This window comes from Ctenopharyngodon idella, chromosome 16 (genome assembly GCF_019924925.1).
Source record: "Ctenopharyngodon idella isolate HZGC_01 chromosome 16, HZGC01, whole genome shotgun sequence".
In the NCBI taxonomy this organism is placed as follows: domain Eukaryota; kingdom Metazoa; phylum Chordata; class Actinopteri; order Cypriniformes; family Xenocyprididae; genus Ctenopharyngodon; species Ctenopharyngodon idella.
Window position 1 is genome coordinate 22229248 of NC_067235.1, and position 17729 is coordinate 22246976.

Here is a 17729-nt window from a genome sequence, read left to right on the forward strand (position 1 = left end):
GTCCATTTGATCTCCTCATTTCAGATGTAAAAGAATTTTTGATGTAGAAAAAAAATATTTCAGAAAGAAGATATTAAAAACGAAATTTGAGAAGTAGGTCACACTGGCAACATAATGGGAAACTAGTTTGACTACTGTATCTGTTGTATTTGTTGCTACAAAGGTGGAGATGCCAGCTTCGGGCATTTGGTTTCCTTTTAGCAACAAGTTTTGAGTGTTTGCTGTGAAATGTGTTGTACATCATTGGCTTAAGATTCAATTTTTCAATTCGCATTTATTTGTATAGCTCTTTTCACGATACATATTGTTTCAAAGCAGCTTTACAGGAAATGCATGTCAACATTACAATTTAGTGTGATCTGTTATCAGAGGGGACTGTGTCTAAATTATGTAATTTCAGAAATGTACATATGCAAATAATGCAGTTAGCTAACAATGTATTAAATTAATACATTGTTTAAATTAATGTAGAACAGTGAGCTCATTAAAGTAATTAATACATGTTAAAAATGATTAGGATATATAGCAAAATTTGGAATGGTGCACATCCAGGGTTTGTCATCTGAAGTCCTTGCAGAGGTTGGGCCCCGAGATAAAACAGAAAAGCAAATGGAGAATAATTAGCATAGCTGCTGTTCATAACTTTAAGCAAAGATAGTCATGTGCAATTGATCTGATATTAGATGCATTATGTGAATGCTTGGCTAAAGAGATGCGTCTTTAATCTAGATTTAAATTGGGTGAGTGATGAATGCATGAATGCATTAACTAATTTTTCTGCATCAGAACATATTCCGTAGCTTAGCGATGTTTTTTAGGTGGAAGAAGGCTGTTTTTGTAACATGAAATATGATTTTCAAAGGACAAGTTGCCATCTAATATAACACCCAGGTCTTTAACTGTAGACGATGAAGTACATCCTTCTAAATGCAAATTGTAGTCTAAGAGATTCTGTGTGCAGGTTTTTGGTCCAAAAAGTAATACCTCAGTCATACCTTAAGAGTATCCTTTATGTACATAACCATTCAAAAGTTTAGAGTCAGTAAGAGTTTTTAGAAAATTAATACTTTTATGAAGCAAGGACGCATTAAATTGATCAAAAGTGACAGTGAAGACATTTATAATTTTGCAAAAGATTTCTATTTCAAATAAATGCTGTTCTTTTAAAGTTTCTATTCATCAAAGAATTCAGAAAAAATGTATTACAGTTCCCACAAAAACTATTAAGCAGCACAACTGTTTTACCACTTTTAGTGTATGCGTATTTATGAATGACATCATATATCTGCCTGTGTGTATTTATTCTACGCTTAACTTTTACTTTTTCGTAAGTTTAGTCGCTCAAAAATTAGTGAGTGTTAGTTATATTTGCTAGTGTAGTTTTGAAATTGCTTGATTTAGCTTTTGTTATAAAGGGCAGTCTTTAGCTCAAAGTATACTTCAGTTTTGATGTAAACACTTATCCTGTGTACAGCTGAACGCACAGCCTTTCCAAGTATACTCCATTAGTGTGCATGAACATAGGTGCTCGACACATGCACACTAGAAAGTTTCATCCTTGCTGAGTGTTTGTGCTATTTCTTTCCAGAAGTCATCACTGATAAAATGGTCTTTGTACACATTTAAATTTGTACACACATAAATTAGAGTCACAATTATCTCGTAATCCCATCATAAGTCCCATCAAGTGCTCGTCAACGCAAACTTTTTTGTTCTTGTAATTCTTATGTCTCATCAGTTTCTTTTTTTGACTGAAACAATGGGCAATTAGTGCAAAAAACCTCAAGGCGCATGTACGTGCTTAGAAAAATCTGACTGTGTGTGTCCTGTTTATTAACATGTGTGGTCTAGATAAGTCATAGCCGACCTTATTCATCACCAGAATCTGTTTTTCTCTGTCCCACGCATGGAAGGGTTAATTTTTTTTAAAGCTGAATGCTTTCTTTCTGCACAATTATCCCGCTGTTCCTCAGGTGATGTGCTGGAGATCTGGAGACTGTGTGTGGCTGCATGTGTTTGGGGTAGTTGAGGGGAAAAGGGTGGTGAGTGCCTCACAGGGAAGTAGAGACATGGTGGTGAAGTCAAAAAAAAGAGAGCAGAACAAACTTGATAGAGAGAGAGAGAGAGAGAGAGAGAGAGAGAGAGCACAAGCTGGTGTCTGAGCAGTCCCGGGGGATTCCTTGTGGCCAGTGTACAGAGACACACACAATGAAGGGAAATGCTTCCTGTGGGGATCCCATAGAGTTCTGCTACAACCGTATCTTTCTTTTGTGGGAATAGATCTCTGCAAGCATCATTTGGATTCATCCTAGTGCAGGGCTTGCAACCCCCTCACAAAAAAACAAACAGTGGTCCACAGGGCAATAGGGAAGCCCCTGAGCTCCAGTATAAACTATAGTTATCATGTGTTTGGGGATTTTGAGGTGATGCAATATCATGAGATATCCCAGGAGACTGAGAATCCTCTCCACAGTTTTACTTCTCATGCAGTTTTTACAGGGACATGCATGTCATGCATGTTAGACAGTTGATTGCAGTAAACACAAAGTATTTAACGTCATCCTGTGCTCATATTCGAACTGTTTAGATATGAATTAATCTGAAATCCAAACAAGTATCTGATTATGCACCAGCAGCTGTGGCCAAAAACGGTTGACCTGGAACCATATTGACCTCTGAGAGAGCCAGTGTTTATATTGCTCCATCCAGAGTGTATCGATGCACGTAGACCTGTCATGAATTAGAGAGTCTTTAGAGTGTAAGGTATTGTGAATATTTTATTTATTTATTTATTTTTTCTTTCAGGAACAGGTCTGATCCCTAAATGCATGACACTTATGAACCGGTTCTTTTAGTGAACCAGAAACGTACAACGCGACCTGTGTAGTCCAGTCCCTAAATGCATGACTCTTATGAACCAATTCTTTTTATATCATATATCTAAACATATCTTTATCTTTCTAAACACAAATTTGATTCCTGTTGTTAAAGTGCAGCAAGTCCTGATAGCACTGTTAGGACATCAACTTGTTCCTGACCTTTTGGTGTGCGATCTTGATCTTTCTCCTTTGGCCGCAGATGTGAGACTCTCTCGGGTGGGTCTGGTGTCTTTCACGCAGATCTGGAGTAATGAGTGATGGTGTGAAATGTTTCAGTACAGGCTGAGTGGCAGTAGACAGATGGGGCTGTCACTGGACTCTTGCTCTCGGAAGGAGATGGGCCTGAAGAAGTAGGACGTGTTCTTAAAGGCACACCCAAAGGGGCTTGTTAAGACCCATCTGGAAGATTAAAGTTATTTCTATCATCCTTGGGAGAGTCCATGAAAACATCTAGTGATTTCCCAGAGACATGCCGTGATTGACAGGCGTGCCAAATGGGTTTGAGTGTGGTTTGATAGGATGTTGGATGTGGGTATTGCTTTTTATGTAGGTAGATGTGGCAGGGCTCAACAATAAGGATGGCCCCCTGATTCAGGGCCAATGTGAGGCTACTAGACAGAACAGTCACTTTCCTAGTAAAGGCAATGCTGTGTCAACTGAATCTTCGAGTCATTAATCTTGCACTCGTCTTTGTCTTGTAAACTGAAATATTTATTTATTTATTTGTGTACAAATGTTACAAATTTAATATTGTTGCAAATTGTGCTGATTTTATGTCACCAAGGTAACATTATTTACCTGCTAATCTAGAAATTGCAGGGAAAAAAGTTTAGTCTTAGAATCATTATTTTATATAAAATAAATATACATGGTTTTATATTTAGTTATAAATGCCAGAAAAATAAATATTTGTTCTGCCATATTGGTGTTGTCAAAAATATCGATATTTGGATATGTATTGATATTGAAATATCTGAAATGGTTCCGATACTCCTTTTCTGCAGTATCGATACACCAATACCAGCTGCACATTCTCACACTCTCTTCTCTCCGACGACGAATTGACACACACCCGCCTCCTCTCATTCACACGTCTCATTTGCTCCGGTTGAATAGTGCTTGTATTGCGCATAATTTAGTCATTCCTGCGGGTTTTGCGCTCACACCAAAAGCGTGTGCATCTGTATGATCTATATAAGTGACTCTCTCAAACAGCTCGCAAGTACCAAATTGATTTCTTTTTTGTGGCTTATTGTGCTTAAATGGTCAAATACATACAAAATGATGTCAAAATGCCCATCTTGCCGAGTATTTGGGTAAATGCAGTCAGTTTTGGAACGTAAATAGTTGAGAGAAAACGCATGTTCTTAAAGTGACAGCAGCCTAATAAATCTGCTGCCGTCTGTCATGTTAATCAAAGAATAAAAGACCAAGAGAAAATCACTCACTGCTCTTGACTGAATAACTTTTGTAATTTTTATTGTGAGCATTAATCTGTATTTAATTTTTACAATTAAATCTATCCAGTGTTATTTTAATTTTGATTACTTTAATTTCTGTAGTATTTCTTACCTGAATACTACTGTTAGACCCACTGGAAAAACGTAATTTAAAAAAAAAAAAAAAAAAAAAAAAATTCCTCATGTATTTATTTGTGCTATTGTTTGCAATTTGTTCTTATTTTAGTACTGACTTGTCTTTTTTTGTAAATGTAGTTCAACGATTCAAATAAAGCCTCCATGTGCTGTGTGTAAGCTATTACAACAAAATGACTTAAACTATCAACTTTATGAGATAACAAATTTTCTGTATGGCGGTATATGTATATGGCAGTTTTCCCCCATGGTATCAACAATGGTATAGAATATTGATATATTTTAAGGTATCCTATTGAAGTTTGAAATTTTCATGTTTATTAAATTTTGTGTTGGAGACAGAAAGAATGTTACAGAGCCCCTAATGGGACATGGAAAAAGTGGGGGGGAAAATGAGATGGGAGGAAAAATTATATTTAAGTGCTTTTGCATTGTCTCACAAATATTTTGCATTCCACCTAGAATCTTTGCATTTGCTATCAAAATGTTTGCGTTCCCTCAAGAAACTTCCGCTCATAAAACGTTTTTTGTGAGGGATGTTTATTGTATCACAAAACTTAAGCAAGAGAGCACAAAAGCATTGAAACAGGTTTTTTTCTTCCCATCTCATCATTTTTTGTCACTTCATAGAAAAGGAGATCTTAGAATGAGTAAAAATAACCCTTATTGCAAAAACTGAAGTTCCCTTGACTTTACTGGGTGAGCTACAGTTTACATTTAGAAACTGGACAAAGAAATTCCCAGGCAGCATGCCATTGATAGAGTGGCTTCCATTCCAAGTGTTTGTTTACATGCTTTGAACTCCGCTAATTGTATGACACACTGATGCTGTGGGTTTTGAATGAGGCCTGGTCATTTGTATACCAAAAGCACCTGTCTTGCCATCCCAGACTATAGACAAATCTCTCATTAAATATGTTAAACCTATAGGTTCTATATATTGTTTTGATTCATGGCATGTTGTTCTCTGAAATTCACAGCATGTTTGACTATTTCCAATCAGATGAGCTTGCTGAAGCATTTGTTCTCCTATATAGAAATTTTATGTGTCAGCTGCAGTGGTCGAACACCAGGCGTGGATGAATCTTCATGGAGACTTTTGCTTAAATGTGGTCTGCCAGCTGGAAAAGAGAGTCGAGTTTCGATAGGTGGTGACCAGGGAGCCTCCCCAGCATGCACGTACAGCACGTCTTCTGTATCTGTCTCTGTTTTTCCTCCCCCCATCCCATGATCCCACATGCACAAGAAATGAAAGGAAAGCTTAAGGGAAGGTGAGATGCATTGCAACACTGTGTGGCCCAAATTTTAAGAATCTCTTTTTTTATTTCGAAAGGAAACCATTTACAAATGGTTTGAAATGCTAGTCATATGGCTGTGTAGTTTTGACCTTTCCCTTACCCTGTTTAGGGCTGAATCAATGCAGAAGAGATTTTTGATGTATGTAATCACTTGACCCTTATAAAGCTTTGTGAAAGTAATGTACTTGCTACATTCTTGAGGATGTATCCAGCCTTTTCTCTCTGGAGAAATGACCTGTTCCAGAACTTGCTTGGAATGATCTGATTTGTGTTTGAATGGGTCATGTGACTGGAAAGGAGATGATGATGATCTCACTGTTCTTATAGGGATTACAGCATTGCTCATATCTCTCTGCTGTTATGAGGGACACTGGGTCCTGCAGGTCAGAAGGGATAAGGATAAAACTCCAGATCTCTTGTGACATCACAGAGAGGTTGCTATAGAGAACAAACACCAATACAAGTCTTTTGTAGTCTGCAAAATATTTTAATGAAGTTGAAGGTTTGAGAGACTCATGACTGAGAGAGAAATTGTCCCCTGAAATCCAGCAGATGTTATTGATGCTCCTCTGGACATGAGCACTAAAGGCCCAGATGGTGAATTTCTTTTTTGTTCTTCACTTAGGGGTAAAACAAAGTTTGAAATACGTGACCAGCGATATACATCCGACGCTGCCCACTCTCCTGAGAATGGCGTTTAGATGAATATGTAATATGTGATGAGATATGTAAATATGTGATGCGTGCTTTCCTCTCAATAACAAAATAAACACACAACACAATTGTGAAAAAAGCAAGCATTTTTTTACTAAAGCATAAGAAAACCATCAGATCATAGCAACGTGGATATGTTTGCACAAGCTCTGCAATCCGGCACTCTAGTAAAGTTACTTGACGTTTATTTATATAGTACTTTATATAATAGATTGCTTAAAATCAAGCAGCTTTACTGTATTAAACATGAAAAACAGTGTCAGTCTCTCGTTTCATCAGAAGTACAACTTATTTCTGCTATAAAGCAGCTCTCTAGTGTATTCATGTTTTCACTCGCAGGTCACGTCTGACCTCGAAGGACTGAGCAGGAGAAATTAACCGGAAAAGATTTTAATGTAAAAGAAGGCGGAGCCTCCGCCCACACCCACTTATTATGTAACCGCCACAGACCAATGGTAGTACAAAGGTGTAGCAAACAGCCGTAGCAAACTTTTGGGGAAAGTTCGCTTTGGCAAGCTGTTTCAAACTCCCAAAACGAACTCCAAACGAACTTTGTTTTGGCCTGGTTTTGTTTGAAATTACATCATATCAGTTCGTTCTTCAATTTCGCTTGAAGTATATCAGGGCCTTAATTCAGCCTTGTGAAGTTGAGATGTATTGCAAAGCTCCAGTCTGTGGCCAAATTTCCCCTAGTTCTAGTTACAAACCATCACATTTGGAAACGCTTCCCCTCTGATATTTTCTTATTTTCATATTTGAATGATATGAACCTGTTTTTATCTGATCTTAGTCAAAATATAAGTTGGTATTCTCAGTTTTAGAATGGCACCCATTGGATATCTCTTATTTTGTGGAGATATGAATCATGATTTTGTCAGTATATGTTTGCCTTTGTTTTAAAAGGCTGTAGTTGAGTTTTACATCCAGCTCTCCATGCAGTTTCGTTAATGCCATTTTAATGCCATATGCTTGTATTATGTCTGTTGAAAATAAAAGCATTGAGCCTTATTCATGTGGTATAGTTTTGCCCCTTAAGCGCTTCCTTATGCGTATCTTATGCCTGGTAACAAATTACACACCACACTAACATGCAGAGCAACATGTGCGTGTGTGCACATGTTTAAGACTGAGTAAAAAATTAGACATCATATGTTTAAGTTCAACTCTGAACTGCAAATTTGTATAGCAAAAAACAAACAAACATTTAAACTAAAAGAGGATATAACCTCACAGATTGACCTCTTGGCTCAAAACAAAGAATACAAACTTTGAATCTGCATGATTTTGGAGTGTTGCGGGAAGGTTGAGTTACTTCTTAAGAATCTGAAGTAATTTGCATGTTCAAAGCCTATCACGAATGCACTTTAGAATAGGAAAATTAACCAGTCCATGTCCTTTCAGTTTTGTTTCTTGCACTAACCAGCATGCATGTTTGTTTTGGTCATGGTGATCTTATCACAGTGCACCGTGATCTTTGCATGCTGTTAAAGGTAATAGTTGGCACTCATTTTTACAACCTGCAGTTTTTAAAATAGGTACACTAATGTTCTCACTAGGTGTTTATGTATCTCGATTGGCAGAGCATGATGTTAGCCAAGGTCATGAGTTTAAATTAGAGGGAACACTTTGAATGTGTATCTTGAATTTACTGCTTTGAATAAAAGTGTCTGCAATAAATAATGCAAATGTACCCTAAATGTTTTATACAAGTGAACTTTCTTGTAGCTAAGTTGACCGGACAAATGTTGATATTAAAATTATATTATCAAATTCTAGTTTGGCTGCGCTATTTGGGTTGAGTCACTTATGTTGGAGGCACATTTAAGCTTTGATTGCTCATCTTATTTTATACAAATCACCTCTGCCCTAGGACGTCTTTGAAGGAACGTGAAGCTGGTTGTCAGTTTGCCAAACACGAAAAAAGTTTGCTATCGTATTGCAAAGGTCAGATTTTGTCATTTGCGGTTTGTTTTTGAATGTCATCGATTTACACCAGATGTTTAGTTTTACGAAAACTACTTTCAGGTACGAACAAAAGTTATTGTTGTCAGAAAATTGTTGCATCATGAGGTGATCCTCTTCAAAATGTTGTCTTGAGCAGTCATTTTAATTCTGGGTATGGCACCTGGTATCTGAGCTCTTAGGAATCTGTGCTCAGATGTCCAACCTTATAAAGTTACATGAGATGTGTGTATGATTAATTATTTTCTTCCAGCTAATTATTTAATCCAGTTGTAAAATGCGAGACCTTTCTGGGAAGCTGTTTCCGGGTATCTAGGATGCTCGTGTTTCAAAACAAGTTCCCAGTTATCTTTAACTCCCGACCCTCTTCATTTTGGATCTGACTAAATTTATTAGGTGACAGCTGCCGGAGGTATATTTAGAACACAGGTGGCCATGAGAGCCTTCGTGCCCTGCAGTCCCTCTCCAGTCAAGTGCAGAACTGAGGCAGAACAAAGCCAGCCCAGTTCTCAATGCACACTCACCTGTCAAATACAGGTTCACCTGCGCCAACAGGAAGACACCTGCAGACCTGTTCAATGAACTAACACCTCCTGCACTCTTCAAGTAGTTGCCCTGTCATTTAAACCATTTTTTTTTTTTAAAGTTATATTCCCTTCTCTGTCCAAACAAAATCCTAAAATATATGAGTGTGGGAGTGTTAATGTCTCTGGTAATTTTGGATAAATACTCAATCTTAAACAGTTGAATCCTATTGAAATTTTCACAAGGCAAGTCTAATGTTGACCCCAGCAGTCGAGAAAGTGTGTGTTGATGCTGCCAGTGTGGCATTTGCTGGCCATTGGCATTAGTGGAGCATGCCAAGGGAGCCCTTGCACAGAGGTTACTTGAGCACAGCTGAGTGGGGAAGAGGGGAAGTTTTCCATATCACATCTTACCTTCAATAAATGTTGACCTCATTTAGCAGCTAACGTTCCAAAAGTTCTGTTTATAGTTTCCTGAAACTAATTAAAACCCAGAGATTTCTAGTAAATCTGAGACTGAGACTCTTATTGTTCCGCTTTTATTTAGGGTAGTTTGTATAAAATAATTGGCTCAGAGTGCTGGAACACTTAGGGTGTTTGATAAAGGTTAAGAACGGTCTGCTGGGTAAACAATTGGTGGAGGATTCCAGAGCCCTAGATTTCCAGATTGTTCACTGTGGCTGTGAGTTGAGCTCCTTATCAACATGGATAATAGCCTAGGCCATAGCCCTTTTTTTATCCCCTTTATCCTTTTTTTTTTTTTATATCAGTGCTGTGATGAGGGGGCCCACTAAGGTCTGCTATGGTAGAGTCTACTTATTAGGCCCAGAGGAAAGGGCACCCATTCATTTAAAAAAAAAAAAAAATTGTTTCAGGGCTGTAAATTTTAATTTTCAGCAAGTGTAATTAATAAATTATGCGACCCGTGCTGGCAAATGTCGCAATGAGAATTTTCAAAAGTGAGTTATTGTTATTTTCACAATCTCTATTAAAGAAAACCTTTAAAATGATTTATGATTTGTTGGAATCAGAACAAATGTCTGAGCTACACCTGTTTGAAGTCTATAGAGTCAGCAAAGTCAATTTTGAGAAAAATTGAGTTAACGTTTTTTGAAGGTTCCAAAACAAAATCACCTAGCAACCATACCTTAAAATCCCTGTTAATAACACCTAATTTGGCACACACACCTCGTCAAAACCAAATATCTATAGGAAAAATATATATTCAACTTTTTTTCAATATTTTACTTTAGTATTTTGAAGTACTGTAATTCTGTTTATATGTGTATATCGGGATCTTTGTGCGCATGCTTCGGATTGGTCAGTCAGCGCAAATAAGATTTTGTTTACATCAGCATGAGTTTAAAAATCACATTTCATTGGTTCAGACTCTTGCCATCAAAAATTCGCTATGAATATTCACAAAGTTGGAATGCTGCGCTTTAAAACGATACCAAACTTGTGCTGAGGGGAAGCACGAGTCGTGAAGCGAGTAGAGCATTAACTGCATTTTTCATGGACAAAGGAAAGGTACTCCTGTTAGAAAACATACAAATAAAGATACTTTTAGATGTTTAATTGCTATTTGAAGCATTTGGATTGCTAGACTTTAGTTATTCCAAAATGTTTAGTGCCAGAAAAATTATTTTTAATAATTACAGATTTAATTTCAGCATTATTTAAAATCATTGCAAAATGAATTTTTTAATCATTCTAATATTCATATATATCATTTTAACTTTTAATTCAAGAATTAATTTTTTAATCATTACAGATTTTTTTAATTACATAATTAATATCATTACAAAATGTTAAATTCCCAAATGAATTTTTTTTATTTTTTTTATTTATTATTCTAGAATGTTTAATGTGCTGCTAAACAGCCTTTAGCTTTGACAGTATTCATAATACAGCGTTTCATAGTACCTTATTGCTTAAATAGATTTCTGTATGATTTTTCTCTCTGATTCCAGTCTGCACTTTCTGCCATGATGAGAGTTCTGGCACAGATGAGTCATGTGTTTGTTGTTTGATCACTTGGAACACTTGCCCTTGATGATGTCATTTGCATTTAATCCTTCAATTAATTGGCCTTTTTGAGGCCAAGCCAGGACTTCTGGGAAAAAAACTTTGCTGGTGCCTATTGTGTAAACTTGTTTACAAACAAGCCTTGTTGATCACTGAGTCTGGTTAATTCAGAAGCTGTAAGGTTCAGTCCGTGTTTATTAAGGGCTCGAGCACATGTTGCGAGGATCCTATTGGAATTGTTCCATTTATTTAGTTTTTATGCCTTTTTCTCTGCCCCATTTTTAATCTTCTAAACTTCTCTTTAGTTAGACACATAAATACTAATGGCATCTTGAAAACTAAGAAGGAACAAAAATTACCTAGCAAAGTAAATAATTGAGTGCCAACAATATAGATTAGTGTACATTCATAGGTCGGAGTGTCTATGTTTACCTCAGAGCCTACAGAGCACCTGAAAACACACTGCACTACTGGGCAGAGAGAGACCTATCCAACCCTCCAGCTTTATGTAAAAGGATTTGGCTCAAGATGTGCTAAGCCCTCAACAAGAGTGGCAGGGTAACTATAGGGGTGGCAGTTTGTGGTGTGTCTGTTTTCTTATCTGTTAAGTCCTACATAATGTGATTTATGTGGTTTAGGCATCAAAATGATAACCTCATGAAGAAATAAGTTGCTGTCTAATTTTGTGGTTTTTCTCTCCACTCTTGAGCAAATGTTATGTTGCTGATCTGCTGTGTAGGACCTGTTTCTGTAGGACCCGTTTCTTTCAACTGTATGAATTCCACAATTTTTTCCTATAAAAAAGTAACCTATAGAGACCCTATATTTAAAGGGACAGTTCACCTAAAATGAAAATTCTGTCATCATTTACTCACCCTCATGCCGTGACTTCTTTCTTCTGTGGAATACAAAACTATATTTTGAAGTAGTGTCACAAATATCAATATTTGGATATGTATCAATACTGAAATATCTGAAACTGTTCCAGTACTCCTTTTCTGCAGTATCGATAAACCAATACCAGCTGCATGTTCTCACACTCTCTTCTCTCCAACGACAAATTGACACACACCCACCTCCTCTCACTCACTCATCTCATTCGCTCGGGTTGAACAGTGCTAGCAATGCCCATAATTTTACTCATTCCCACAGGTTTCGCACTCACTCACATCAAAAGTGCGGTCACCACTGATCTATATGAGTGGCGCTCTCATAAAGCCGCCACTCAAACAGCTCGCAAGTACCAAATTGACTTCTTTTTCATGGCTGATTGCACTTAAACAGTCAAATACATAAAAAATGATGTCAAAATGCCCATCTTGCCATGTATTCAGGTAAATACATTCGTTTTTGGAATGTAAATAGTTGAGAGAAAACGCATGTTGTGTAACTATATTGGATCCGTATATAAACTCTTAAAGTGACAGCAGCCAAATAAACCTGCTGCTGTCTGTCATGTTAATCAAAGAACAAAAGACAAAGTGAAAATCATTCACTGCTCTTGACTGAATAACTTTTGTAATTTTTTTTTTTTTTTTTTGTAAGCATTAATCTGTATTATTTTTACATTGAAAACTATCCAGTGTTATTTTACATTTGATTACTTTCATTTCTGTAGTATTTCTTACCTGAATACTACTGTTAGACCCACCTGAAAAACTTAGTCATTTCATTTTTCTCTTTAATCTTTTGTTTATTAGTATAATCTGTGGTATCAAAAATGGTATCGAATATCAATATTTTGCAAGGTATCGTGTCGAAGTTGGAAATTCCAGTATCGTGACAACACTATTTTGAAGAATGTTCAACATTGGACCCTATAGATGTATTTTTAAAATATCATCTTTTGTGTTCCACAGAAGAAAGTCAGTCATAAAGTTTTTAGAATTACATGAGGGTGAGTAAATTGACATTTAAATTTTTGGGTGAACTATTCCTTGAAGGCAGTCAATTTATATATTCTTTCCTCAATCATTTTGTGAAAATCTTATTAAATTTACATGGTCGAACATGGAAATATGTGAGTTTTAAACTTCTTACAGTCAAGGTAACTTTGTACTGGAGTAGTTTCTGGTTACATTCTTGTTGCAGCATGGAATGAAGTGTGTATTATACCTCAAAGCTTATGCCAAAACATAAACAAGACGTGTACATGGTGATACCTATTAGGTTCATTGGCCATGCTATTTTTATATTGGGATGGAAAGAGAGAGGTGGGGGGTGGATTGGTCACCGCTCCTCCTAAGAGCATTACGAGTGCGTTTGTTTGTGACATTAGCAGAGTGTGCTGTCACTGTCATATGGCAAGCCAAGGCAGCCTCGACTGGTTTAGAACAGAGACAGTTATTACGGATTGCAACTGTTCACCCTCCACTGTTCCCACCAGATCCCTGGGCTTAATCCTGAGCAGAACGCAGCCTGTCACAGAGGTAAGGGGTGACAACTCTCACGAGTCACGGGGGAGATCAGACAGAACCGTTCCGCATGATTTTCTCACGCGTTATTGGGAAAAAGACATGTAACTGAGGTTTCTTGGTGTTTTACCACTTCTTTTTTTCATGTGTGTGCGTATATGACGTTTAAATGGTTGTTCTGTCTTTAAAATATTCTGTCTCGTTCTTTGAGAAGTTGGCATAGGTGAGCGCTGTATGTGCCACAGTCAAACCCTCTGCTGTTCATTGTGTGTAATTCTGTGATAATTTACTCACCCTCATGTAGTTCCAAGCCTGTATGATTTTAATTCTTTTGTGAAACACAAAAGATGATGTTAATAGACTTTAGACATTATTACATGTTTTTTTTTTTTATGTAAAGTGAATAGTAATAGTAAGTCATTTTGAATAAATGATGATGATTTCTTTTTTGGGGAGAACTATCCCTTTAATCGCGAGTTTGTTTTAAATTCTGCTTCTATTGTGTTGTCTGATGTATTGAATAATATAATCATAATTTGTGACTTACGAACATATAATTATTTTAACTATTTGTCCATTTAAATCCTAAATCCATTACTTTAACTCTATTTCTTTTTTGCTTTATTCACCTTTGTCTAAGGATTATTTCTACATTTTCTTTGAAACCTTTCTTCAGATGTGCCAGATTTTGCAAATTCTGCTTCTATGGCTTTTTCTGATATATCAAATGTCATCATAATTTGATTTAGGAACATATTTGTGTTATTTTAACCTTTTTGTTCATTTCAATTCTATATACTGGACCTTAAATCTCTTTTTCTTTTGCTTTATTTATCTTCTACATTTACATCACTTACATTTTTCTTTGAAACATTTTTTTTTTTTTTGAAGTTGCCAAAGAACTTTAAAAGGATATTATATTATTAATATAGAATATGTATACAAATGAACTGGTATGTGATCATCTAAAATTTGGTCTTTTTTTCCTGTCTTCTCTAAACAGCTTTCTCCTCCAGCTTCTTGTTCGTTAATGGAGTTCCGGCAGGGCAGCGGTGATTACTGCCACGCCCAACATCGCAACGCTTGATCACGGGTGGATACGCCCGGAATCCGTCCCTGAATGTCCAGAGAAACGTCTTCTCTGCTCTTCTCTTGCTGGTCTTTCTGACTGACCACTTTGTTGTGCGCCAAATGGGTTAACTGGCATCGCGGCACCTGGCATTTAGCTACCGGACACTGTTCCACCTGTCTAGTTGCCAGAGTATTCCTATCAGGAGGAAGAGGCAGATTTGTTAGAAGAGGAAGACTCTTGTGGCCTCTAACTTCCCAGAAAGGCAGCTTTCAATTTTATATACTGATTAGTAGTGATTTATCACAGAAGATCCTGCAAATACCTTCACTGTGATCTGCTGTAGCACTGCTCTAGGTCAGAGTAGTGCTGTACTGTGAGTGGAGCTCTGCGGATCCTGGCCCGGATTGCGTGCTGTGTTTTCTGTAGAGTGGAGGGATATCAGCATGACCAGGATGAACCGTCCGGCTCCTGTCGAGGTCTGCTACAAAAACATGCGCTTCCTTATCACGCACAATCCAACCAATGCAACGTTAAGCAGCTTCATTGAGGTGAGAGACCATTCAAACGTATGCAGCAGATCATTTTAAGACATGAAAGATCACAAACATTCTGCTCTGAAAGAGTCGCCAATTACTGTGATGTGACATTCATGTAATTGCTGCACATAAATGGATAGCAAGAAAGAACAAATAAAAAGCAATCCTAAATGTACTCTGTTGAGTCCCTCAAAACTCAATCTTGTTTCTTCAGGATCTGAAGAAGTATGGGGCAACAACAGTAGTGCGTGTGTGTGAAATCACCTATGATAAGACACCACTGGAAAAGGACGGAATTACTGTCATGGTGAGATATATTTCCTTGTCATACTACAGTACATTTTCCTTTGCTGCCTCCCATGCTGTCCTTTAATTTTTTTGGTTTGAAAACAGACATGAGTTTTGAGTAATGTTAAAACTAGATAGACTGATAATTGCCAATATATATATATTTTTTTAATATTTACTCTTTTCTACACTGTCATTGATTCCTTAATACCGATAAATGACAAAAAACTTGTTCAAACAACTAGTTGTTGTTCTTCTTCTTCATCTTCATCTTAGTAATAATAATTTATCATTTTGTCAAAGCAGAAATAAAACAATGATTAAAAACAATCATCAGATGAACATCAACAACAGTTATTGAATACTTGCATTAAAATAATCAATATCCGTATGTATCATTAAAAAAGGATATCAGTCAATCTAGTTCAAATGATTGTATTGTGTTAGTTAGAAACTATATAGATTAAGTAATTGACTCTCTATGTAATATTTTCTTGGCTTTTGTGCTTTTTTTTTTTTCATCTTGCACTTTCTGAACTGAAACATTTGTGTGTTGTGTCTGATGCACATACACTCGCTGTCACCTGAATGTAATAATCTTGGACAGTTTCCCAGTCATGAGAGTGTCACTCCATGCCATCTGTCCTTTAATTAACACTTTGCTTTACTGCAGTGATGCTACTGTAATTAGTGGTACTTTAATTAAGGTGATTGGCTACCTCTGACATTAAGTAAAGACTCCCTCTGAATCCATATGTAGGATGAGGTTTGTCCTGCTCAGCAGAAACCACATCTACACAGCCCTGCAGCGCTTATATATTTCTGGAACACACATGCTGTACAAATTGGCTTCCCAGTCATGTGATATGATGTCAAGTGGAGTGAGTTGAGGTTGCTTTCTGTCTGGTACTCCAAAGAGAGCTCTGCATTTGAGGATACAATCATGTAACATTCTGCCAAACATCAGCTCTTTCTCTGCCTTCACCTTTTTTCAAACTACTTGAATCCAACATCCACATGTGTTTTCAGTTTGGCTCGTCAACATTTCCCTGTTACCATGGCAGCCGGAGGGGCGCTTGATCTATCTCCCTCTGAGCTTTTATTAAGGCTCATACACCCTTGTGCACTTTCGCTCTGTTGAACTTCTCGTTAAATGATAAGACGTATACATTACTCTACATATTTAACTTTGGTTTCTAGAAGAATTCTAGAAATGTAGCTGTCTAAGCCTCCTTGATTGACCTTAGGTCATAGTGAATTTATCCAGCATGCTGGTGCATCCCAGGTTTTACTTTTATAAACTGTAATGTGCATGAGAAGGGTAGCAGATACACAGTTATGTAAATCAATTTCCTCCTCTGTGCCATCAAGAGAGCAGTCAGTTTCCGCAAGAGAGAAACACTCATGAACACAGAGTCTGTTTGAAACATCATTGCTGTGTGTTTATTCTCAGCTTGACAAGATGTAAAGCTTCAGTCCACTGCTCTCCTTCAAAAGAGCATGAAGCTTGTTAAAAACATGACTGCATTCATCAGGATTTAATGCTTTTGTTTAGTTTGTGAATAACTTTCAAAGCTGTTCTTCAAGATTTTAGTGAATCAACTTGAGTAGTGTACTTGGTTACTTAAAGCTGAAGTGTGTACTTTCTGTATCAGTCGTGTCACAAAACAGAATACCAAAAAAAAAAAAAGACTAATTTCAAACGGGTTTTGCAGAATACTCCCCTGCCTGCTATTGGTTGGAACAAAACAGATAGTCCCAAACTGATGCCATTGGTTGAGCCAGTGTTGCTGTTGTCATGCTGGTCTGGATTCTTAAACAAACAGAGCAATGTTTTGATAGTACTCTAGAGCCACAGTGTTTAAACTTTTCAAGAAAATAAACTTAAAAATGGCTTACTTATGCTGTCATCTGAATAATTTGATCAAAAGTATTACAAAAATATTAAACAGCACAACTTTTTTCAACACTGATAATAAGAAATATTTCTTGAGCACTGCCAAATCAAAAGAGATATGATTTCTGAAGGCGCAATTTCATTTTAAAACAGTTATTTTAAATTGAAATAATATTTCACAATATTAAATTTTTACTGTATTTTTGATCAAATAAATGCCGCTTTGGTGAGCATACAAGACTTCTTTCAAAGACATTAATAAATCCCCCCCAAAAATAGCAACCCCAAACTTTTGAAACTTTATTTTGTCTTTAAAGGTAGTATAGTTGTCATTGCATTTTCGGCTGGTGTAGAATAAAGGTGTTTAATTTAGAAAAAAAAAAACAACAACTTTACCTTTTAAAGGTGAAATGTGTAATTGCTGCACCAATAGTGATGGCGCAAAATAGAATTGAAAAATTTCTTCCATTGTCCTACCCTAAACTCTCATCATTAATATAGAATTTCATATGTCAGATTGTT

The 17729-nt window shown here is 36.7% G+C and overlaps 1 protein-coding gene across 2 annotated transcripts in view; it reads left to right on the forward strand.

Moving 5' to 3' along the window:
* The window catches only part of ptp4a3b (protein tyrosine phosphatase 4A3b), a 29172-nt gene that overhangs the window by 3641 nt on the left and 7802 nt on the right, over positions 1-17729 (forward strand). Inside the window, exons 1-3 of one of the 2 annotated variants that reach the window (XM_051864554.1) lie at positions 13264-13429; positions 14418-15034; positions 15237-15329. In XM_051864554.1, the coding sequence (XP_051720514.1) occupies positions 14930-15034; positions 15237-15329 (198 nt within the window). In that variant the 5' untranslated portion in view covers positions 13264-13429; positions 14418-14929. Of the gene's footprint in view, positions 1-13263; positions 13430-14417; positions 15035-15236; positions 15330-17729 lie in introns of those variants that run through there. The other variant, XM_051864555.1, reaches the window with a different exon arrangement.